Genomic DNA, 26,018 nt, shown 5'->3' on the forward strand with positions numbered 1-26,018 from the left:
TACCTGAATTGATGGAGAATAAGATGGGATCAGGCCTTGCAGCAGCTTCTTCTTCTTCTATTTAACAGCAGGCGGGCTTTTCAGTAAAACTATTTAGCCCTTTTCCTTTTGCTTCACTCTGGGCTACAGAGCTACTGGCTTGATTGCCTCATATTTATTAGATATATTCAGATATCTTTCAGCAGATCTTTCGACTCTAGGAGTTCAAATATAAGATGATAGATGTCGATTTCTATGCTCTGTGTGTAGGTATAGTTGGCTAGGCTCTTGGTTGATAGTGGGATTATGTGGTGTTTGAAGTATTTTAACACTTTACAAAGCAAGGTATGTTGTGCAGACGTCAGCATATTACATTCATATAGGCAATGGTCAATTGTTTCATTATTCATATTACAATGCCTGCAAAGAGGGGACAGGGGAATTGAACCACTTGAATTAGAAAGCTTATATGAGAATGCAAGAAAATTTAATCCATTTGTTCCAGAACGAATTCTATGATAAATTTTAGAAAGATATTTATTGTGAAAGGGGGAAAAGATAGGATTAATCTTATTAAAATTAATATCTGATAGCCTCCATCGGTAAATATCTCTAATTGGGATTGGTCTCCCACTTGGCTGGTCAATATTTATAGCATTTTTTGCTATTTCATCAACCTGATGATTACCACTTATGCCAGCAGCTGATGATCCAGGTGCACTATGGTTTTGCCCTCCTGGCAGGCCTCAAATATTTGGAATGACACCCACGTCTATCTTGAACTCACTTTTCAGAAAGTCATTTATAAATTTGGCATCATCTGTCTGAGGTGGTACGCCATAAGCAATGAGGTTCAGATATCTGTTAAACTGGTCTTGTTCTTGCCTGACTATTTTGCAAACATGGGCTTCTAGCTTATTAGCAACAATACAGTTTACAAAGTCCTTGACTTCCAACACAGAAACTTTTGTTTTTATATTCACTTCAAGGTTATTGATTTTTGCTTTGATTGAGTGCAGAGAAGCAATCATATCTTGTTTGAATGAGTCAAACATGCCCTGCATTTCATTCTTGTGTTCTTGTAATGTGGTGTTTACAACGTCTGAAACGGTTTGTTTGCTACTGCTGGTTTTGCACAAGGGGCAGACCCAAACACTTCCAAGTCTTTGGTTCATTTTGTTAAAAATATTGTACTCTGCATCAGACATTGAGAGGCACCCAGCACAAAACCAGGAATTACATTTGTCACATTGTATGACATTTGGCCTTTCATCCAAAGGACACCCTTCCACTGCGCACTTATCAGAGCCTTTTTTGAGCATTGAGGTTTTTGGCCATTTCATAGTGCTTTGAACAAAAGAGGGGTGATGGACAAATACATAGAACTTATATAATTTGGGTGATGTTTTTGCTTCTTAGGAAACAGTGTTAATGTTTACATTAATAATTTAAACATTAACCATCAATGTTTGCAGTGTTTACATAACTTAACCAATTACGATTTTTTTTAGTTTTTCAGAATCTAATAGTATTTCTTTTGAACAAGCCTGACTACACACTTATACCAAAAGGCCATGGCTTTAGGCAAAAAAATCATGCACAATTCAAATTCCCATCGACAGCAAATACTTTTTGCACTGTATACAATCTTTTTTTTTCCTAAAAGTAATCTTCATTAATTAGGAAACTCCTTCAAGAGATAAAATTTTTTTCAACATTAAGTACAGTGGGAAATTTCTGGTGACATATATATAGAAGATCATAACAGTGGTATATGCTATGACAAGTAGATGTAGGAACTGCTTGGTAGCAAAAATAACTGGCATTAGAAATTGTGCATATTCTATTTAGCTGCTCAAATCTAGAAGCAAATGTCTTGAAACTTTTTTGTCCCCCCCCCCCCCACATTGTATATAAAAATTCTATGTATGGTTTAAATAATGCTGACAGAAGAAATTGCAACAACTATCATGGGATTTTTTAATTTCTCCATATCTATATAACTTGTTTAAGTAAGCTTTCCCTTCTTTTTTTAAGATTAATCAAAAAAAACTTTTTGCACCAAATAAATTTTTCAAAAAACTCCATTAAACCAAAAATGAACCAAAATAGAATCAAATAATCTACCAAGCATACAACTACCACAAATCAGTACCAATAGATAAATAAAACCCAAAACAAACAGAAATTAAAATAAGTCAAACTCAAAACGAGAAGAAATTAATCTGAGTAGCCTAGGGTTCTAAACCCTATGCTTTCTAAAAGCCAGAATATAATTTGTGCTTTACTAAAAAAATTCGAATGAATTGACTGAAAAAAATGTGCATTGTCAGTTTAATATACATATGCTGATATTATTTATTCCCTAAAATCTTAATTAATTTTTGTTTTCTTAAAGTTATAAGTGAAAACATTTAAAGGAGTTTTTTTCAGAACACTTAAAAGAATTTTTAATCTCTGGGGTTTATTTCAACCCCAAAGGCCTTGTTATATGATATTTAGACTATTTTGAATACAATGGCTATCTCAAAATTTCTATTAGACGCATGTCGGGACAATACGACGTGTGTGTAGGGTGAGATGGTAGCTGCCCTTTGATTACTTTGACTTTTAAAAAGAGCACTATAGCGTCTGATTACCAATCCAATGAGCCCCCTTTGAAGTTCATATGACCTCACTTTCTATAAAAACCCTGTATGTCCCCAGGGCACAACTTACAACCCTTGCCTTGAGGGCTGGGGGGATTTGTTATCCTCAAAGGTATCATTTCTAGAGCTCTTTGATAGGTTTAACAAAATGGCTATATCAAAATTTTGATTGGAAGTGTTTGGGGAAATGATAGGCATGGAGGGAGACATTTGCTTTCTGATCACTTTCAACTAATAAAAAGCCACTAGTCCTCTCAATTTCCAATCGAATGAGCCCTTTTCGAAGCTTCTACAACAAAACTCTATAAAAACGTTATATGCCCCAAGGGCATAACTTACAACCCTTGTCATAAATAGCGACAAAGACCACACTGCCTTTCCATCATAAACAATAAGTAGAGCAATGGGGAAATTTTTATACAAGACAGTGGAACGCAACTTTAAATGAATATTTTGTCCCTATATCCAAGGGCCGTCCTCAGCAAAACAACTGAAAAATAAAACAATATAAAAGAAACTCACATTAAACTCACATTCAATCACTAAAACTGAAAGAAGTTTTTTAAAATTTTCAGAACAGTCCTAGCATCATTACTTCAAGGAAGTTCAACCAGGAACTGAATTTTTTTTTTCAGTTTTAATGATCAAATTTTAATGTGAGTTTATTTTATATTGTTTTTTTTTTTTTAGTTTTTTTGCTGAGGATGGCCCTTGGATATAGGGTCGAAATATTCATTTAAAGTTGCATTCCACTGTCTTGTATAAAAAAAATTCCCTGTTGTTCTACTTATTGTTTATAACCCTTGTCATGGGGGCTATGGGGGAGTGTTGTCATCCTCAAAGACATAATTTCCAGACCTTTCAACTATGTTGAACAAAATGGCCATATAAAAATGTTGATCAGAAATGTTTGGGGAAATGATGGGCGTTTGGGGGGGGGGGATTCTCATTCTGATTACTTTCGACTATTAAAAAGGGCGATAGCCCTCTCAATTTCCAATCGAAAGAGCCCCTTTTGAAGTTTTTACAACAACACTTTCTATATGACATAACTTAACTTACAACCTTAGCCCTGAGGGCTGTTAGGGGTTGTCATACTCAAAAACATAATTTCCGGACCCTTCAACAACGTTCAGCAAAATGGCTATATCAAAATGTTTATTAGAAGTGTTTGGGCAAATGATGGGTATGGGGAGAGGGGCATTCGCCCTCCGATCGCTTTCGACTGTTTATAAGGGCACTAGCCCTCTCAATTCCCAATTGAATGAGCCCTTTTTGAAGTCTCTAAGTCAACGTTGGCAAAGACCTAATTCCCAAAACTGTCAACTACATCGAACAAAATGTCTATCTTAAAATTTTGATTGGATGTGTTTGGGGAAATGGTGGGCTTGAGAGGGGCATTAGTTGCCCTCCAATCACTTTCGACTATTAAATAGGGTACTAGCTCTTTCAATTTCCAATCGAATGAGCCCTTTTGAAGTTTCTATGACAATGCTTTCTATAAAACCTTATATGCCCCCAGGGCATAACTTACAACCCTTGCGCTGAGGGCTGTAGAGGGAGTGTCATCCTCAAAGTCATAATTTCTGGATTTTTCAACTACATTGAACAAAATGTTTATCTCAAAATTTTTATTGAATGTTTTTGGGGAAATGGTGGGCATGGAAGCGGTGTTAGTTTTCCTCCAATCACTTTTGAATATTAAAAAGGGCACTAGCCCTTCGAAGTTTGTATTACAACGCTCTATAAAAGCTTTTTTATGCCCCCAGGGCATAACTTACAACCCTTGCCCTGAGGGGTGTGGGAGGGGAGGGGGTTGATCATCCTCAAAGACATATTATCCAGAGCTTTAAACTACATTGAAAAAATGGCTGTCTCAAAATTTTGATTGGATGTTTTTGGGGAAATGGTGGGCATAAGAGGGAGCTTAGTTGCCATCCAATCAGTATCGACTAGCCTATTAAAAAGGGCACTAGCACTTTCAATTTTGAATTGAATGAGCCTTTTTTGAAGTTTCTACAACAACATTTTCTATAAAAAAACCTTATGTGCCCCAAGGGCATAACTTACAACCTTAGCCCTGAGGGCTCTGGGGGGAGTGTCATCCTCAAAGTCCTAATTTCCAGAACTTTCATCTACGTTGAACAAAATGGTTATCTCAAAATTTTGATCAGATGTGTTTGGGGAAATGGTGAGCTTGAGAGGGGGGCTAGTTGCCCTCCAATCACTTTTGACTATTAAAAATGACACTAGCCCTTTAAATTTCCAGTCTGTTGAGCCTTTTTTAAAGTCTTTACAAAAACTCTTTCTACAAAAACCTTATATGCCCCCAGGGCATAACTTAGAACCCTTGCCCTGAGGGGTTTGTCATCCTCAAAATCATAATTTCCAGACCTTTCAACTAGGTTGAATAAAATGGCTATCTCTAAATTTTAATTGAATGTGTTTCGGGATATGGTGGGCGTGAGAGGGGGGTTAGTTGCTGTACTATTAAAAAGTGCACGAGCCCTTTCAATTTCCAATCAAATGAGCCCTTTTTGAAGTTTCTACGACAACACTTTCTATAAAAACCTTATATACCCACAGGGTATAACTTAAAACCCTTGCTCTGAGGGGGTTGTCATCCTAAAAGACCTAATTTCCAGAACTTTTAACTACGTTGAACAAAATGAATATCTCAATATTTTGATTGGATATGTTTGGGGAAATGGTGGGCCTGATAGAGGGGGCTAGTTGCCCTCCAATTACTTTCAACTATTACAAAGGGCACTAGCCCTTTCAATTTTTAATCAAATGAGCGTTTTTTGAAGTTTTACAACAATGCTTTCTATAAAAACCTCATATGCCCCCAGGGCATAACTTACAACCCTTGCCCTGAGGGCTGTGGGGATTGTCATCCTCAAATACATAATTTTCAGAACTTTCAACTACGTTGAAATAAACGGCTGTCTCAAAATTTTGATTGTATGTGTTTGGGAAAATGGTGGGCGTGAGGGGGGGTGGGGGGTAGTTGCCCTTCAATTCCTTTTGACTATTAAAAAGGCTACCAGCAATTTCAATTTCCAATGGGATGAGCCCTTCTTAAAGTTTCTACGACAACACTTTCTATGAAAAACCTTATCTGGCCCCAGGGCATAACTTACAACCCTTGCCCTGGGGGCTATTTGGGGGGGGGGGGGTCATCCTTAAAGACCAATATCCAAAGCTTTCAACTACATTGAACAAAATGGCAATCTAAAAATTTTGATTGTATATGTTTGGGGAAAAGGTGGGCATGAGATAGAGGTAAGTCTCCCTCCAGTCACTTACGACTATTAAAAAGGGCACTAGCCCTTTGAATTTCCAACCGAATGCGCCCTTTTTTAAGTTTCTACAACAAAGCTTTCAATAAAAACCTTATATGCCCTCAGGTTAAACTTATAACCCTTGCCCTGAGGGCTCGGGGGGGGGGGTTATCATCCTCAAAGATCTAATTTCCAGAACTTTCCATTTAACAAAACGGGTATCTCAAAATGTTGATTGGATGTGGTTGGATAAATGGTGGGCGTGGAAGGGATGTTATTTGCCTTCCAATCACTTTCGACTATTAAAAAGGGCACTAGCCATTTCAATTTCCAATTGAATGAGCCCCTTTTAAAGTTATTACAACGCTTCCTATGAAAACCTTATATGCCCCCAGGGCATAAATTATAACCCTTGCCCTGAGGCCTTTGGGGGGGGGGGCTGACATCCTCAAAGACCTAATTTTCAGAACTTTCAACTACGTTGAGCAAAATGACTATCTCAAAATTTTTATTGGGTGTGTTTGGGGAAAAGCTGGGTTTGAGAGGGGGGTTAGATGCCCTCTAATAACCTTCGACTATTAAAAAGGGCACTAGCTCTTTGAATTTCCAATCAAATGATGCTTTTTGAAGTTTCTATGACAACGCTTTCTATAAAAATCTTACATGTCCCCAGGGCATAACTTACAGCCCTTGCCCTGAGGGCTGTGGGGGAGTGTCCTCCTCAAAAACATAATTTCTATTTGGAAATCAACTATGCTGAGCAAAATGGCTATCTCAAAATTTTCATTGGATGTGTTTGAGGAAATGATGGGTGTGGAAGGGGTGTTAGTTGCCTTCCAATCACTTTCGACTGTTAAAAAGGGCACTAGCCACTCCAATTTCCAGTCGAATGATCCCTTTTCGAAGTTTCTACGACAACTCCTTCGATACGAAGTGCCCTGGTCTAAAACCCCCCAAAAATAAATAAATAATACATTGTGCCAACATCGTTCTTTACGATAGCTAATCAATTCTATTCTCAACCAAGATTTAAACAAGCTTTTTGGTCTTTGCACTACAAGAGGTCATCATCAGCGTATCTCACTGGCAATTGCAATTTAAGGTAATTAATAGTAAAAACTACTCAAAAAAGTTAAAAGCAATACTAAAACTAAGGACATGCAGAAATAAAGTCCTGTAACACCTCAAATTGAAAATAGCCAGAAATTACTATAAAAGCACAAATTATAATGGGTATTGATGTGCGTGATTGACATCAATCTATGCTATATCTTACTCTCTTCTCATCAAATGAAACCATCCCACGTGTCTTATATGAATAAGGAGACCAAGTATATGCCAGCAAACAATATGTGTATTTATCAAACAAATACAAAACGGAATTGATCAAGCCACAATGGCTTTAAAGTAACCAGTCTTGAGATTCCATAGAAAATTTTACTGGGGGGCGGGGGAGGAAGATGGGCACTTGCCCGGGCGCAGAAATATTAGGGATACAAAATTCAGAACAAATGATTTAATGGTTATAATCAAGTTGTAATTTTTGAAATTATATTTTTATTAAAATAAAGTAAACGGTGCAGTTGGCAAAATTCTTTAATAAATGAAGATTTTGTTAAAATTTGGCCTGAAAATTTTTGGGAGACCCTGTTGTAAGGAGACCAAGGTCCTTAAGCACCACTGTTCCTGGGCTTAAAGTCTAGACACTTTGAATGGAATCATGAATTCTAACCTTCCTCCCCATCAGGATCAGATGAGATTCAAGTTATCCACTGATATTGTAAAGAAGAGAAAATTCATTTTTGTATTACTGATTCTGTTGTTATTTCAAATGTAAAGTACCTGATTCACCTTCTTTTTTAATTGGTTGTAATTATATCCCAATACTACAGCCGGTGTAATAACATTTGAAAGAATTTGCCTCTGGTGTTCAAGGACTTTTTGCTTTATGAAGAAGAAGGCTATCCAAATATTTCAATTTTGCAAATATTCAGTTTTGTTTTTCAGTTGAAACCTTTGTCTCTTGCATTGCTAGTCTCTACAAGCAAATAGGTGATTATTAGAGAAACAGGCCTGGGTAACAAAACCTGTGTCCAGGTTCTCCTATTTCATTGGCTCCTGTATTTTTGCTATTCTATCTGTCACTACAAACAGGTACACATGCCTGTTGCAAGGTTAGATTGCCTTGAGTTAGGCTTGTAGTTTTGACCTTTGTTCATTTTACTTGAATCAAGCAAAATGAAAGGTTAGTTTTAACTTCACAAGCAAAGAAACCTTGGGATTGCAGGGAAAGCTGTTGGCTGGATCACAAATTTTCTGGCTCACTAAGAACTCAACGAATATTCTGGCTCACTCAGAACTCAACAAATTTTCAGGTTCATGCTGAACTCAGAGGGTTAAAGTAGATGGCCCCATTAGCATAGTTATGACAAAAGTAACTAGCAGTGTCCTACAAGGTAGCATCATTTGGCCCCTGATTTTCAATCTTGTTGCAAATAACCTGCCTGACAGTATTAACTCAGATATTGTACTCCATGTTGAAAAATTGAAATATGTAAATTCAAATATAGTAAATGTCCAAATGATTCTCAAGAACTTTAGACCAACTTGAACAAGATAGCTGATGGATGAGGGCATGGGAAATGGAGGTCAACACAAAAAAAAAGCTCCCACCTTTGCCTTGGACTGCAGAATTTTAAGCCAACCTATAGCTTTAACACCAGTCTAATACCAAAAACATCTTTTGAGTGGGACCTTGGAAAGGTCCCACTCCCAAGCTAAAACTCACCAACCATTACAAATTTATCGTGAACAAGGCTTTGAAAGTTGGACTTATTTGTAGAAAGTTCACTCTAAACAATCCTCAGCTGTTTTCAACTCTATTCTAGTCTTTTGTTTGGCCTATCATTGAATATGGTCACGTGATAATAAGACCTCACCTTCAAAAAAACATTGATGCACTTGAGAAGATTCAGCAAAAAGCAACAATAGCTGTACCAAAACTAAGAAGTCTCTCTTACTGTCAATGACTGGAAAAGCTGTCCCTTCCTTCTATCTTCTATAGACTTTTCTGAGGGGTTCTAATTGAAACTTTTAAGCTATGCACAACTAGTATATTAACACTGGACCAGAGGAAATACCCTTCTTCAACACAAACAATCTGCAAGGACACAACTTTAAGCTAAAGCAAAACACTTTCAAAAAAGAAGTCGGAAGCTGGGCCTTCTGAAACTGAGTAGTCAAGGAATTGAACAACCTTTTCCAAGAAGTGGTTGTGGCTGACTCTACCAACTCTTTCAAGAATAGTATTGACAAGTTTTTTAGCGAAAGTAAAATTTTATAGAGGATGAAAGCCTTTTTGTTGTAGTATATTATTATTATTATTATTATTAATTTCAAGCAGAAATCAACCTAGTTTTGAATCTGTGAATTAAGCCAAACGGGTAAAATTTGCCAGAAGCAAAATGGGGAAGAGCAGTATGCTTTTTTTTTACGTTGAGAGTAAATGGTCTTAAGGCTCTGGTCCAACTTTGCTTAATTACCAATTGGACTTATGAGATTACAGGTATTAAAAAAATATTTTCATGTGTGTGAGTAACGGATCAAAACTAATAGAACAATTAGTCTGGTCTCTAATTTTGTTTATATTTTAATTTGCATTGTATAAATCAATTATAGTTTTTTATATTATACTTAATTTTTGTTTGGCCCCTACTTTAACAGTGCTTCTAGCATCCTAACAAAAGCTGTTTGTTAATAATTCATGTTGGCAAAGCTAACAGAAAAATGTTGGTTAAATTACTAAAGACTTCTTTAACAAGTATCAAATTTGCTATACCATCAAATTTTTGACAAGCAAAAACAAAACTTTGCGAATTTTTCCATTTGAGTAATAACTACCGTAAACTCTTAGTTTTTAATGTTTTATTACATTTTTGTTCATAAGTTTAAAATCTGGTATATAGTCTTTCTGCATTTGAATTTTCTATAACAATTGATTATAAAATTTATGATTTTTGGATATCGTCCACAATTATTACCTTACTGCTTTTCTAGTGAACATTTCTGTGTTGATAAGTAGCTGATAATTGCTAATAGATATTGTAAAAGAACGAAAAGGTTTTAGTATGCCTTACCATTGGCTTGTTTTGTGAGTTTTGACGTAATAATTTTAAGAAAAGTTTTTCCTTCATATAGACAAAAGTTTTTCCTTCAGTTTTTCTTTCATAAAAGTTTTTCCTTCAGATAGAAGTGAGGAATTTGATGATCATCTTAGTCCTTAAATCTCTGATCAAAGTATAAGGAACTTTGATGTTACGAAAAAAAGGCCTGGATTATAATATCAACCTGCAAATTGTATTTAAAATTGTGTTCAAGAGACAAAGAAGTGCAAGTTCTTAGCCAGTTGATTAACCCCAAATACTTATGATGCCTTACCTAAAAGTCTTAAGTTTAAGAAAGAGACTTGAATTAAGTGTCAGGGGCTTATTAGGAATTTATTTTAGTTAATCAGACTACAAAATAATTCAATCTCAAGGCTGGAAATGGCTCCTCTGAAAGTAACAAGTTGAAACTTTTAATTAAGACTAAGCGTTCAGCATGAAAATATAGTTTTACTAAAAATTTGGATTGGTATCCTTTAATCATGACAGCTTTAGAATGTGTTGTCTGATTTTTAGAATAATTGACCCTCCCCCCCCCCCAAAAAAAATGCAGGTCAGCAAGTAGCTCAAATCCTAAATTGATTGGTTGTATTACAAACACCAAGAGATATTGACATATAATGCTATGATCGCGATGTTTTCTTTTTTCATTTCCTACTTGACAAAAGCCAAAAGCCTGCAAAGTTAGAAAATAATCAAGTGCTTTGATGCGTAAAATCTGAAAAGGAAATCAAATTATCAATGTAGGTTAACTTTGTTTCCAAACAGCTCCAATATAGGAGAAAGTAAAAGTTGTTCTCCCTGGTATGTCATGAATAACAATAACAAAAAAGTTTACTGTTTTGAGATTCCTTATCTACCTGTTCGTTAACTATGGAAGGGAAGATGCAGATGGGCCTTCTCTTCCTGGAAAGTATTAGATACTGTGGCCTAAAATATATTTTAGTCTGTCTTTTGACTTCCCCGTCCCAGTTTCGGAATTACAAAAAACGCATCAAAAAATCTCTTTATATTCATTTTTGGGACTTGCTTTACGAGTTGGACAAACATTTTGGGGGAGGGGGGTTCAAACCTCCTCTGGATACGGCCTTGCTTGTAAGGCTGGGATGTGTGTCTCCCGAGTTATAATCAACTATTGTTTTAAATCAGCACAGTTCTAATGAATTTTTCTTGTAAGCAAACCTACATAGAAATAATCTGGAACATACATTTATGGCATAAAATCTTTAAATGGTTATTAAGTTGACAATATTTCATGTATCGCCTCTATATACTTCCAGTACACTTTCTGTATATATGTGAAATGTAGAAGGTTTCAGTTGTATTTTTCCTTCAAGGTAGGCGAAATTTTTTCAGCTGCTGGTTTCGCTTTCTCAGAATTAGCCAAGCTGACAATGCATCTCCACCCATCAACAAATCCAGAATCACAAACAACAAAGTAAGTATGTTTTATTTAAAGAATACAAAACAACTAGCAAGAGAGGAAACTGAAGCTTTTCTCAAAGAAAAAAAAAACAAACACGCTTTGCCATCTCACATTGCCAAGCAAAATTCCAAAGATAATTATTGAAACTTAAAGAAAATATCAGTTGCAAATATTTTTGGCTGAACCCCATTTTACCAGAGAAGGGCAAAATAGCTATAATTATACATATTTTTTTTTACCTATCTTAGTCAATATACCTATTACTGGTATGTTTTTTTTTCAGGGGCGGACACAGATTTTATATTTAGGGGGCGTACAAAAGTCTTGGCCTCCCTGTGGATATTATCCATTCTTCTACCCCTGTAATAAGTGCAATTTTCAATCTTCTTTGGGCACTTGTTTCTTTGCCTCCTACCCTACTGGATCCACCCCTGCTCAGGGTTGCCACCTGTACCACCTGAGCTGTGGCTAATGTACAGGAGCAGTAATTCCTTGGATATATCCTATTTTGGTACTTCATGACACGTCCAAGCCACGGCCTTGGTGGCTCTTTCGAACTACGCCTGAGCTTCTCATACTACCATAATTTAAGATTTTTCCCGTTTGTAATCAGTGCCAAGTAGATTCAAGCTCTACTTAGGATCTTACGTTACGTAAGTTTAAGTTGCTCAATGGAGTAGTCGTAGCACGAATTTTAAGTGGAGTAGTTAGTAAATTTTGAAATAATTTTGAAAAATTTTGAAATAAACGAGTAAGCTTTTCCTAGATAGAACAGACCTTGAATCTCCATTCCATGTTTATAATTCCTGAAGAGTTTGCTAATGTTGATTGCAATGTTTTTCGAAGAGGTCTTTTGGATTTTTACGTTAGCCAAGTCTACGTTTGCCTACAACTTGTCTATCTGTTAAAGTTTATGCTAAAAGCGGCCTAACTTAACCACTAACATAACATAAGATAACATAAGCAATTTGACAAGCACTTAAAGCGGTTTGTTGGTAAGGAGTTGTATTTGCAATTTATCTCTAATCGCTTGCCAAAAATGATCTTAAATAATTTTGCTAAAAAATGTCTATCATATCGAGTTTTTTTTAATCCCCTGTTTTTTAATTAGTTAATTCGTCATTGCCAACCCGGGCATCCTAAGTTTTCATTTCGATCCCTAAGCTGTCACAATTATTCTTAATTAGAATGAAAACGTCTTGTGCTTTTTTGTCATGTATATAATTTTCATCTTTTCAATTTGTTTTATTTTTGCATTTTCAGTGTGAGATGGAGTGAAGACGAAATAAACATGCTTCATGATGCTGTTTCAAAATTTGGCAGAGATCTAGAGTTGATTAGTGGCCGTATTAGGGAAAGAGCAACGTAAGTGTACGATCACAATATAGACCAAATGACTGATTCAATTACAAGCTTTCCGAATTCAGTCGAAAAGAAACATTCATGCTGGAAATCTTCAATGAAAGATTGAACTGAAATTCAGTTCAATTCAGTTGGAAGACTTGTACTAACACAGCTTTGTTAAATCTATAATTCTGTTTCTGTTGAGCAGGGGCGTAATTTGCTATGGGGCAGGGGGGGACTGCCCCCTCCAGACCCAAGTTTGCTCCCCTAGACCCCAACCCCACCCCCCCTCCCAGCTGAAATTTAGTTTCTGCAAAAAATGTTGTCAAAATTAAGTTAAGCCTGCGTTATTCAAGTATCCAAAGAAACAGGATAGTTTTCTTTAGTAGGCCTATATCTTTGCCTTTATGGTAATATATGACTCATTTTTCAGTTTTCTTTGTCATTTTCACTTGCTTTGGGAAAATTGGCTTAAACTGTGCCCTCCGCCCCCCTGGATTTAGACGAAACAACAGCGCCCCTGCTGTTGAGCTGTTCCATTAAACCCACAATTGGCAGATTGTCAAAGATTGTTCTTTTTGGCCAACCGTCTAGGCCTAAACGGAAAGCAGGTCGACCGCGGTTGGGAGGATGTCATAAAGACAGATTCATAAAGAAGAATGGGAACCTCCTGGGAGGGTGTAAATAGGGAAGCTTTGAATAGATTGGGATGGAGGAGGAGCGTGCATAGCTCTGTTGGCCTCAAGCGGCTTGGTGCTGCAGTGAGTTGTTGCTATTAGTAGTATTAGTATTCCATTAAAAGTTTCTTAACTGAAATTTTTTACCTTCATTTCAAAAATATGATTTTTAATTTAATATTGAAAGTAGAGAACTAACATATTAGAGACAAAAGTGATTAAAGAAATTTTCTTTGTGGAAGTTTTGCTAGACTTCTTTCTAGTCAATATGACGTAATTTTAGCTTCTATTTTTTGTCAGAGGATATATCCAGGTTGTAGCGGTAGCTAGCAACCTAGTAAAAGATGATCACGTCCAATGTTAAGAAATATAGAAACCCATAACTCCTAAAAAAAGAGTCAGATCGAAACAAAGAGTACACCTTTAGAACCGCCTCGTCCGAAAACCCCTATATAGGAAACTTTCTGTCCCTTGGCTTGAACAACAAGGGATTTATTGGCTTGAAAATCAAGAAAAGTTGCAGCTACTACAGCATTCTGCCTAAACGGTATCTTTTTTTTTTCTTCCACAGAAAGCTTGGCCCTGGAACATCGTAGAGAGTTCTTCAATGACTCATTTTAAAGGAAATTATTGGGGTTAAAAGTTTTTTGTAATTAAAACAAATTATTTTTAAAATAGAAACAATCTTTTACGAAAAACTGCATATTTCATGTTAAAGATTGATCAATGACCTCATAATTTTATTACAGTAAAGAACAAACTTCCAGCCCATAGTAACTAAAATAAGATTATAATTTCATGTTAAAGATTGATGAATGATGTCATAATCGTAGGTTGTAGCCAGGTCGTCTCTTGAGGGTAGTTTGATGAGAGCTGGTAAGTTATCAGTAACCCTCTTGATGAGAGTAGAGTTTCGAAGTGGCTAATAATTCTTATATACTACTAGGTAACGTTAAACTCTCAATCAAGTGGATATTTATTGTCAGGTATCAATAAAGGAAGTGGCTCTTGGTTTTTGAATTCTCTTTAAAACTATATAATTGTTTACGCCAAAACTCACCATTTTGTTTTATACTTTTTTTTCAGAGAATGTGAAAGATAGGGTTTTACGTGTACTATATGCAAAAGAATCGTCCCTTAAATATGACGCTAACTCACAAACAGATCAGAAGAGAGAGAAAGCGAGCGAGAGAGAGAGAGGAGGGGGGTAATTCTAGACGAAAAGCCTAACGACTAGAGAGAATCTGGCGCTAGCTCACAAATAGAGAAGAAAAAGTATCTTAAGAGGAGATTTGTTGGAATTTAATTACGATCTAATAAGTAAATTTTGTCACTAGTGGTTCAAGTAGGAAAACTAGTATGTTGACCAATATAAAAGATATGTCGTAGTACATTAAGCGCATATTCTATGAAGTCACTTTAATTTTGTCACTAGTGGTTCAAGTAGGAAAACTAGTATGTTGACCAATATAAAAAATATGTCGTAGTACATTAAGCGCATATTCTATGAAGTCACTTTAATTTTGTCACTAGTGGTTCAAGTAGGAAAACTAGTATGTTGACCAATATAAAAGATATGTCGTAGTACATTAAGCGCATATTCTATGAAGTCACTTTAATTTTTTCACTAGTGGTTCAAGTAGGAAAACTAGTATGTTGACCAATATAAAAGATTTGTCGTAGTACATTAAGCGCATATTCTATGAAGTCACTTTAATTTTGTCACTAGTGGTTCAAGTAGGAAAACTAGTATGTTGACCAATATAAAAGATATGTCGTAGTACATTAAGCGCATATTCTATGAAGTCACTTTAATTTAAAGTCAGGTCAGACGGTATAAACATCATAGCGGTGGGAAATCTATGACGTAGTTTTCCGTATGTAAGACGCCAACAAGTAATAGAAGACTACATTTGATTTTTTTTAATATCAAAGAATGATTGATTGGGGAGAAGCAACAGATATGCAAGAGCAAGAACTTGCTCTACAGGTTAAAAACGTGATCATTGACCGTAACAAGGCTACTGAACAGAATGAGGATCCAGAAGAAACTGAAAATATATATCTAACCAAAAGGTGTAGACGTCGAATCAGAAAGAAAAGAACGGAACTCCTTCATAAAGCGTTAAACACGTCAGGAGCACAAAACGTCATTGAACAGGATATTAAAACTCCTGGAGGTAGAGGAATATCTACGGTCAGTAGTGGCACAGGAAGGTCCAAGTTTAACAGAGGTAGAGAAAGTTGTGACTTTAACAGAGGAAGCGGAAGGTCCGAAGCTGCAAATTTGCAAGAGCAAGAACTTGCTTGACAGGTTAAAAACGTGATCATTGACCGTAACAAGGCTACTGAACATAATGAGGATCCAGAAGAAACTGAAAATATATCGATATATCTAACCAAAAGGTGTAGACGTCGAATCAGAAAGAAAAGAACGGAACTCCTTCATAAAGCGTTAAACACGTCAGGAGCACAAAACGTCATTGAACAGGATATTAAAACTCCTGGAGGTAGAGGAATATCTACGGTCAGTAGTGGCACAGGAAGGTCCAACTTTAACAGAGGTAGAGAAAGTTCTGACTTTAACAGAAGAAGCGGAAGGTCCGAAGCTGCATATTTGCAAGAGCAAGAACTTGCTTGACAGGTTAAAAACGTGATCATTGACCGTAACAAGGCTACTGAACAGAATGAGGATCCAGAAGAACAGAATGAGGATCAGTTTTTGAAGAAGTCAAAGAAAACAGTTGCCAAACAAAACGGATTTGTTTTGTTTCAAGAAGAAAGCTCCTGTTCATTCTTTGCTTAGCATTCTTTCGAAGGACACTGAATTCAGCCTGGCCTTATTTTCAGCAACCGCAACCTTATAAGAAAATCGAAATATATTTTCTTGTGATTATTATCTCTTCTAATCAGCAGTTGTACTAAACCAATTCTGCTCAAGTCATCCTCAGGGCTATACTGTGGTGTTTATCCTCCCCATAGTATAGTGCAGACGGTTTGATATCATCTATTTTCCCTTCTTGTTTTAGTTTTATTTTTGTGTTTAAAGCTTTTTCCATTAGGCAATGATTAGATGTCCTCCAAAAAAAAAGTCCCCCCAGATCCCAAATCAAATTCCAGTGAAAGTGTCATAGTGAAAGATACCCATCCTGGCTGGTCAAGCACCCTATCTCAAAGTTCTAATGATAGCTCCAATTCGGAGAATAGGACAATGATAAGTTTAGGGTCTAATGTAACCATAAAAGATGATAATGGGGTTCAAGAGGTCCTCTCAAGAATCTCTAAAAAAAAGGAAAAAAATCTCCCAAATTAAAAGCATTTCCCCTCTCCCTGCCCAAGATCCGCCCTCCAAAAACGTAGAAAATTACCTTAAAATTAATCCCACTACCACCTTTAAAAGAAAAATGATCACTGCAATATGAGTTGCAATTTTTAAATTGCTAAAATCAATATTCTCTCTTAACATTAACCGTGATGGATCTCTGCTAATAGCTGTAGAAGATCAGAAATCAGCAGATACAATAATTAACCTTGAATCCCTTCTGAATAACCCAATTATTGCATCTAATTGGAACCCAAAACGATCACCAACAAAAATAGTAGTTTATAATGTTCCCCCAGAGATATCTACTCAGGAGTTAAAAGAAGGCCTTTCAGATAGGGCTGGAAACACAATCCCAGTTGAGTATGTTACCCAACTTTGAAAACCCAACTCTAATGGCCTAAAAACTAGTAGATCCTTCTTATTCACACTGAAGAATAAAATTGATATCCCAGAAAAATTATTCCTATTTGGGCAAATCAAACCACACAAGGAATACAAACCTAAGCCTATTCAGTGTCAGAAGTGTTTCAAACTGGGACACACAACAAACAACTGCAATGAAATTCTCCAAGAGTGTAGTAATTGTAAATCTTTCCATCCTAAAGAGCTGACAACTTGCAACAACACTCAGCCTACATGCATCAATTGCAAAGGCCCACATGAATCTACAAATAAATCATTATGCCCTGCATACAAGAAAAGAGCTCTAACACTCCAAATATCAACAGAGAAGGCCATCCCATACCCCTTTGCAGCAATGGAAGCAAATGCTGCCCAACAATACCAAATAAAGCCTGTAATGACACCAACAAAATCCCCCCAGTCCAATGCCCCCCATGCATCACGCACCCCCGATAAAACACCATCTTCTAAGCCCCCTAGCTCAAATCCCTATCAGAAGGAATCACCAAGCCAACAAGCCTCCTTGTCCGGTGAGAAGAGGCCAGCCTGGCCCTCCCTCCCAAGAAGAAACAAACCAGAATCACTACCAGGAATAAATCCCTTAACCAACAAACAGGATGCACAACCAAAAATGCAATCCCCAAATATCGGCTTATTCATTCTAAACTCTAATGCAGTTCAGGCCATGAACTTACATCAACTACAGAAAATAAAAATTATTGCAGAATTTGCAAAAATCTACATCCCAGATGATATTCTCATTCAGTCAAAAAAAGATCTTGCTTTACTCTTAACAAAGCTGAACATTGATACACAGTCATATGAAAAATAAATCAACAACACAACATTTATCAATACTACAATGGAATGTAAGATCACTCACAGAAAATAAGCTCAAGGAACTAATATCATTTATGAAGAATAATTCAATTAATATTGCTTGCCTCCAGTAAACTCATTTAACCCAAAATCAACAAATTAAGTCTCTGGGATATACTATCCTGAGAAAGGATAGATCTTCAGAGAGAAAAGGAGGTGGTGTAGCTTTATTAGTTAATAATAATATAAAATTTTGTGGCATCAATTTTCCAGATTTTGAAAATGATGTTCATGTAATTGGTATAAGTGTTTGGCTGAATAATTTAAAAACCTACATAATAAGCTTTTATAACCCTAATGGCCAAACTACAGATGCCAAGGATTTCTTTAATTATATAAATAATTCTAATATGTTAAAAAATATCATTATTTGTGGTGATTTCAATGCCCACAGCCTTTTGTGGGGGAATAAACCAGCAAATAAAGCTGGTAAATTTATTGAGCATATGACTTCAAATAATAATGAATTAGTTGTTGCTACCCCTCCAAACCTGAATACTTATTTCAACCCCAAAAGTGGCAATTTCTCCACAATTGACCTACAAATTGTGTCTTTAGATTTTTTGAACAAAATTTACATAAATAAAATTGATAGTCTATGTACAGACCACTTTGCTATAGTTTGCTCCCTAAATGAACCTGCTGAAACTTTATCTCATACCTCCAAATATATCAACACTAAAGCAAATTGGTCTATTTTCCAAAATAAGCTAAATGATGAAACTACAAGTTTCACCCAAAGTTCATGCATTTGTAACACAACAGTTGACACACATGCTGAAGCATTGACATCTTTACTAGTAAATACAGCTAATAATGCTATCCCCAAGACAACACCTAAGAAAACATTCCCTAAACAAATTCCTAAAGCATGGTGGACAAATGAGTGCCTAAATAAATGGAGGATAAAAAAGCCAGCTCGGACAGAATTCATTAGAAAACAATCACCTACTACATATTTAAAAAAATTACAAGCAGAATCTAATCTAAAAAGGACTATAATAGATGCTAAATATAAATACTGGAATAATTTTGCAAATAATCTCTCCAGAGAAACAAATGAGCCAATTATACATAAAGTCATAAGCCACATATGTGGGAAAAAGACTTCTCCCAACCCACTCCTGTATGAGCTTATACATAATAATACCCATTATGACAATGATAATGAAAAGGCTAACCTATTTGCAACTCTTTTTGTTAATAAACTAACATCAAATAATCAAAGCAAACTGTCCACAATTCCTATGAACCCTAGTTACCAACCACGCCCAGGATCCGAGTACATAACTAATCCATTTTCAATCCAGGAATTGAATAATGCAATACATCATATTAGGCCCAAAACTAGCAGTAGCTATGACAATATACACCCTACATGGATAAAGAATCTCACACCTTCATACAAACAAGAACTGCTAAATTGTTATAATCACGCTTGGGCATCTTCTAGGTTCCCCAATATATGGAATGTTCGTCCCTCCTACCAATCCTAAAGAAAAATAAACCAAAAGATAACCCTGAGTCTTATAGGCCCATAATGATTACACCTGTGATGGGGAAAATAATGGAGAAAATGATTTATCACAGACTCCTCTGGTTTGTTGAGAAAAATAACATGATCCCACACACTCAAACTGGATTCAGGAAATACCACTCCTCAACAGATGCTTTCATTTTGCTAACAAATGCAATAAATGAATCTTTCTCAAACAATAATATCCTAGTGGCAGCTTTCCTAGATTTTGAAGGAGCTTATGACAATGTGAACCACTAAATCCTTTTAAATAAACTTGCAAACCTTGGAGTACCTCCTAAGGTAGTATCCTTTATTAAATCCTTCATAGAAGTGCGAAGTTTCATTGTTCGTGTTGGTTCAGCCTCTTCACCCCAAAAGACAATATCCAAAGGCCTACCTCAGGGAGCAGTCCTCAGTTGCCTCCTTTTTGCCCTATATGTCTGGGAAATGAACCTACCCCACACGAATCTACAATATGCTGATGATCTGGTGCTATGGTCATCTGGCAACACCTTTCAGATAGCACAGTCAAATCTGCAAAAGTCACTTTTCCAGTTTGAAAAATTCTCTCAACATTCAGATTTACCCATTGCACCCGCCAAGTCAAAAATAATCAAATTTCACCGGAAGCGAAACCATGTTAATGCACAACTAACTCTAAATAAAACAACTATTCCAGAAGATAATAATATTAATTACCTAGGTCTCATGCTTGACCAAAAACTTAATTTCCACCTCCACATTTCAAACACAATAAAAAAATGTTATAGAAAAGCAAATATACTAAAAAGACTTCTTTCCACACCCTGGGGTTGTAAGGTGAAAACCTTACTCCAGTTTTATAAATCACATATAAGACCCCATATTGACTATGGGCTCATTGTCTATGGTGCATGTGCAAAGACCCAGATGCAAAAAATTGAAACAACACAAAATGATATAATACGTCTCATATTTGGTCTTAGGAAACCCACAAGCACCAAGTTACTGCTTATGGAGAGTGGATTAACAACAATAAGGGAGAGACGTAGTTTACTCTTGATAAGACATCTTACAAAAATTGAATCAAATAGCTCACACACATTACAGAATAGGTTAAGAAATCTAGCCATGTATAGAGGTCTTGCAAATGAGTACCAGGTATGCCAATATTCAAAAGAAGTTCCCTGTACCAGCAAATTCTATTATACCTACTTTCCCCCAATCCCTTCCATGGACTTGGTCATTTCCCATAATAAATACTGAATTTTCAAAATGGAATAAAGATTTAACCCCCATTGCTTTTGTCCAGAAAAAAGTTGCAGAACTTAATACAATTACCTATAAAAATCACTTCCAAATATTTGTTGATGGGTCAAAAATGGATGAGAAGGTTGTAAGTGGTGTTTACCTTCCTCACCTGAAAATTGCAATGGGAGAGAGATTATTTAATAATTTATCTATAATGTCGGCTGAGTTAAATGCCATAATCATGGCATTAGAACACCTTAAGCAAAACCAACCTTTGATTGAAAATTCAAATAATATTATCATCTATTCCGACTCTTTATCAAGCCTTGAGTTGCTGGCCTCAGCTCCTCAATATAAGTTGGACATTGACACTTATCATTGTCTCAGTATTATTGATAATCTTGCTTCAAGCGGCATAAAAACTTACTTTCAGTACATTCCTAGCCACTCTGGAATAAGTGGTAATCATCAGGTTGATGAAATAGCAAAAAATGCTATAAATATTGACCAGCAAAGTGGGAGACCAATCCCAATTAGAGATATTTACCGATGGAGGCTATCAGATATTAATTTTAATAAGATTAATCCTATCCTTTCCCCCTTTCCCAATAAGTATCTTTCTAAAATTTATCATAGAATTCGTTCTGGAACAAATGGACTAAATTTCCTTGCATTCTCATATAAGCTTTTTAATTCAAGTGGTTCAATTCCCCTGTCCCCTCTTTGCAGGCATTGTAATATGAATAATGAAACAATTGACCATTGCCTATTTGAATGTAATATGCTGACGTCTGCACAACATACCTTGCTTTGTAAACTGTTAAAATACTTAAAACACCACAAAATCCCACTATCAGCCAAGAGCCTAGCCAACTATACCTGCACACAGAGCATAGAAATCGACATCTATCATCTTATATTTGAACTCCTAGAGTCGAAAGATCTGCTGAAAGATATCTGAATATATCTAATAAATATGAGGCAATCAAGCCAGTAGCTCTGTAGCCCACAGAGTGAAGCAAAAGGAAAAGGGCTAAATAGTTATACTGAAAAGCCCGCCTGCTGTTAAATAGAAGAAGAAGAAGAAGAGCAAGAACTTGCTTGACAGGTTAAAAACGTGATCATTGACCGTAACAAGGCTACTGAACAGAATGAGGATCCAGAAGAAACTGAAAATATATCGATATATCTAACCAAAAGGTGTAGACGTCGAATCAGAAAGAAAAGAAAAGAACTCCTTCATAAAGCGTTAAACACGTCAGGAGCACAAAACGTCATTGAACAGGATATTAAAACTCCTGGAGGTAGAGGAATATCTACGGTCAGTAGTGGCACAGGAAGGTCCAACTTTAACAGAGGTAGAGAAAGTTCTGACTTTAACAGAAGAAGCGGAAGGTCCGAAGCTGCAGATTTGCAAGAGCAAGAACTTGCTTGACAGGTTAAAAACGTGATCATTGACCGTAACAAGGCTACTGAACATAATGAGGATCCAGAAGAAACTGAAAATATATCGATATATCTAACCAAAAGGTGTAGACGTCGAATCAGAAAGAAAAGAACGGAACTCCTTCATAATGCGTTAAACACGTCAGGAGCACAAAACGCCATTGAACAGGATATTAAAACTCCTGGAGGTAGAGGAATATCTACTGTCAGAAGTGGCACAAGAAGGTCTAACTTTTACAGAGGAAGCGGATGGTCAGATTTTAACTGAAGTATATTAGATTTTAACAGAGGCCGAGGGAAGGCAGAGTTTAGCAGAGGGAGCGAAGGGCTACCGATTTTAACAGCGCCAGGGGAAGGCCATATTCTAACAGAGGAAGAAATTCGTACGATGCCAAAGTAAATAATTTTCTCGATAGAGGCTGAAGAAATGGAGAATTCAACAAAGGAAGAGCGATTGGTTATAGTAGGAGCGCAGATGAGGAGAATGAGGGAGGGAGACGTAGCTACAATAGAGAAGGTTCCCACCCCACCGATGCACATAAATTCCTTGGCAGAAGCAGAGGAACTAGAGACTTCAACAGAGGCAGAGAAAGACAAGATTTTAAAAGTGATAGAGGAAGCAGCCATATTTGGGTCGAGGAAGAGTTTAATCAGGAATGATGAGCATGGAAACACTTCCAACACATTCATCATTATTAGGGTTGGCTTTTTGGGATAAAACACGAGGGACAAATATTATGATGAAAAAGACTGTGATTTGTTGTAATATAGTTGTTTAAAGGAATTAAAGTTTACAGTAAGAAAAATAAGATTTGTAATATTTTTAACCATTTAACAACACCGGAACAGTTCCAGCCTTTTATTCCCAAATTTCCTCGTTAGGGCATTTGTTGGGGTATATGTGTCAAATATACATATACAAGTACGAACATATAATCGTATTGTTTCCATTTGAGAACATGAAACTATCTGTTACCCGCCTAATACTTCAGCATTAGAGCATTGTTTTAATTTTTTGCAAAGGAAAATAACTTATAAAGGAATTAAACACTAAAAAGTAAACATTACAAAAAAGCAAAGAATTGTTACATGTATGTTTTATCTTCCCAAAAAGTGACATCACCATCTTTGATCTTTGTCATTTCAATGACAACAATTTAAACTCATTAGAGTAATAAACTACAACTAAACTAGTAAATAAACTATATAATAATATAAATAAACTATATAAATACACTGTTAATAGTAATAAAAGTAAACTCATGTTTACTCTTTTTAAATATCAGGAGACCATGCGTTAAATTGATTTGGGGTTTTTTAACATATAATCAGGGCATTTTCACCCGACCAAGAAGACCTCAATGAAGACAACAAAATTGGTTGTATCGAATTATAGCGCCTACTTATGGACTAAGGAGTTTTGTATCCGAAGTTTTATTCAGTCGGAGTTTCGTATCCTCCGACGGGCTTGAACTTACTTTTAAGTTTATCAATTTAGACAAAAATAGGTTGAACCAGTTTGTGACCCAAGAGAATCTGAAGTTTTGGCCTAATCGGCTTGCAGGCTACAGGGCATGTAGACTGGGCAATACAGATGTCCACGAAGACAAAACTTGTCCAAGACGACAACTTTCGTGTATATTTTTGTTTTTTAGGCTAGTTTTCCTCTTTTTTCTGTAGGAAAAAAATTTTGAAATGTAAAGCCGAAACGATTTGTCTTTTTATTTTATTTACTGTCTCAATATCAACTTTTACTGATTAAATGTATATATTTCTGTATTTTCGCTTTATTTATCAATAATGACATCAATTAAATATAATTTAAGATTAATTTAATATTCTTGAGACATAACTCATAATACTAATTAATGCTAATTAATCAAAAGGTTCTTGGAGATGTAGAAGGTTCCGGGGATTTTCTGGTTCTATGTGCACCAGACATAGCTAGAGCTTTTGATTCGTGTATTTTGTCCAGATTTTGGTAGAAGCTTTCAAGAGAGGGGTTGACTTCTCAGTTATAAAGTTTCTTCGATACATGTATGAACATCTTCGTGCCAAAATGAAGTGCGGTTCAGAGATTTTTAATTTACTTTATCTAATCCATTTGTTTTGTTTTCAGAGTACAAAGTAAAGCTATAATGCGGAAGAAACAATATGAAGCTTCTGGTTTAAGTCAAAATGTTCCCCAGAAATCTGTTCCCCTTGTTGGGCACACGGTGTCGCATCACCCTACGAATAATCAAAGGAATGTAACTCTTAATATGTTAAATGCCTCTGAGGGTGATGTGGACGTGGATGATATGAAGTTTGAAACTGTCGAATCGGAAGTTATAACCACGTAAAGACTGTTCCACTATATATATTCTTTTGTAATCTTTATAATTAAAATTCAAGGTTTTTAAACATGCAAGGAACTTTACGTTTTAAGAGAATTTTCCAAAAATCTAATTTTTTTTTATAAACAAATGCTGGTGACTTCATTAAAAAGTAGGAAATCAAACAGTTCGGGGCAACGAACTGTAAGTAAGGAGCGACCCGGCTCAATGGTAACCGAAACTCTAAAAAACGGAGTTTTGATACCAATAGATACATCAAAAGTATTAGATTTTAATGCTGATTTCAAATAAGTTTCATCAAGTTTAGTCTTACACATCAAAAGTTACGCGCCTGAGAAAATTTGGCTGATTTTAGAAAAAAGGGGGAAAGACCCCCCTAAAAGCTATAGAACCCTAATAAAAATCACGCTATCATATTCAGCGTATCAGAGAACCCTACTGTAGAGGTTTCAAGCTTCTATCTACAAAAATGTGGAATTTTCCATTTTTTGCCAGAAGAAAGATCACGGATGCGTGTTTATTTGTTTTTTTTTCCAGGGGCGATCGTATCGACCCAGTGGTCCTAGAATATCGTGGGAGGGCTCATTGGAACGGAACTTAAAAGCTCTAGCGCCATTTTTAAGTGACCGAAAAAAATGAAGGGCAACTAGGCCCCCTCCCACGCTCTTTTTTTCCCAAAGTCACCCGATCAAAATTTTGAGATAGCCATTTTGTTCAGCATGGTCGAAAATTTGATAGCTATGTCTTTTAGGATGAATTTATCCCCCGAAATCCCCGGGGGGAGGGCTGAAAGTAATGAACTTTACCCAATGTTAACATATAGTATTGGTTATTGGGAAGTATACAGACGTTTTCAGGGGGGGTTTTCTGGTAGGTGGAGGGGGGGGGTCGGGGGTTATATGGGAGGATCTTTCCATGAAGGAAGTTTTCATGGGGGAAGGGACATTGCTATGAAGGGGGTGCCGGACTTCCCATCATTATTAAAGAAAAAGATAAGAAATTAAATAAAAAAACAAGTTTTCAACTGAAAGTAAGGAGCAGAATCACAACTTAAAACGAACAGAAAATATTACTTAAATGAATGGGCTCACCCCCTAGTCAACGCCTCTCTCGTTAATCCAAAAACGGTTTTGTATTTACATAATAGCTATTTATTCTAATTAACGGCCTTTGTGATTAAGGGGTCAGTTTAAAGAATTGGAACAAAATTTGAACTTTAGCTTAAAGAGCAGGGTATTGACTAGGGGGAGAACCCCCTAATAAAAATCTATGAATATAGAAGTTCGTTACGTAAGTTAATTCGTAAGTTACGTATATTTATTACTAATAAAAACGTTCGTAAATAAAATTAAACAACTTT

The 26,018-nt window shown here is 36.1% G+C and overlaps 1 protein-coding gene across 2 annotated transcripts in view; it reads left to right on the forward strand.

Annotated features, from left to right (window-relative positions):
• LOC148941095 (BPTF-associated chromatin complex component 1-like) overlaps positions 1 to 24,732 on the forward strand; it is a 28,955-nt gene extending 4,223 nt beyond the window's left edge. For both annotated transcript variants that reach the window (XM_089104017.1, XM_089104016.1), the window contains exons 2-4: positions 11,412 to 11,512; positions 12,764 to 12,865; positions 24,442 to 24,732. In XM_089104017.1, coding sequence (XP_088960143.1) covers positions 11,412 to 11,512; positions 12,764 to 12,865; positions 24,442 to 24,664 — 426 coding nt within the window. In that variant the 3' untranslated portion in view covers positions 24,665 to 24,732. The remainder of the gene's footprint in view (positions 1 to 11,411; positions 11,513 to 12,763; positions 12,866 to 24,441) is intronic.
• Positions 24,733 to 26,018: the final 1,286 nt, after the last annotated feature.

The sequence above is a fragment of the Artemia sp. Qi Xiang Cuo genome, chromosome 18 (genome assembly GCF_049724085.1).
Source record: "Artemia sp. Qi Xiang Cuo chromosome 18, ASM4972408v1, whole genome shotgun sequence".
Taxonomy (NCBI): domain Eukaryota; kingdom Metazoa; phylum Arthropoda; class Branchiopoda; order Anostraca; family Artemiidae; genus Artemia; species Artemia sp. Qi Xiang Cuo.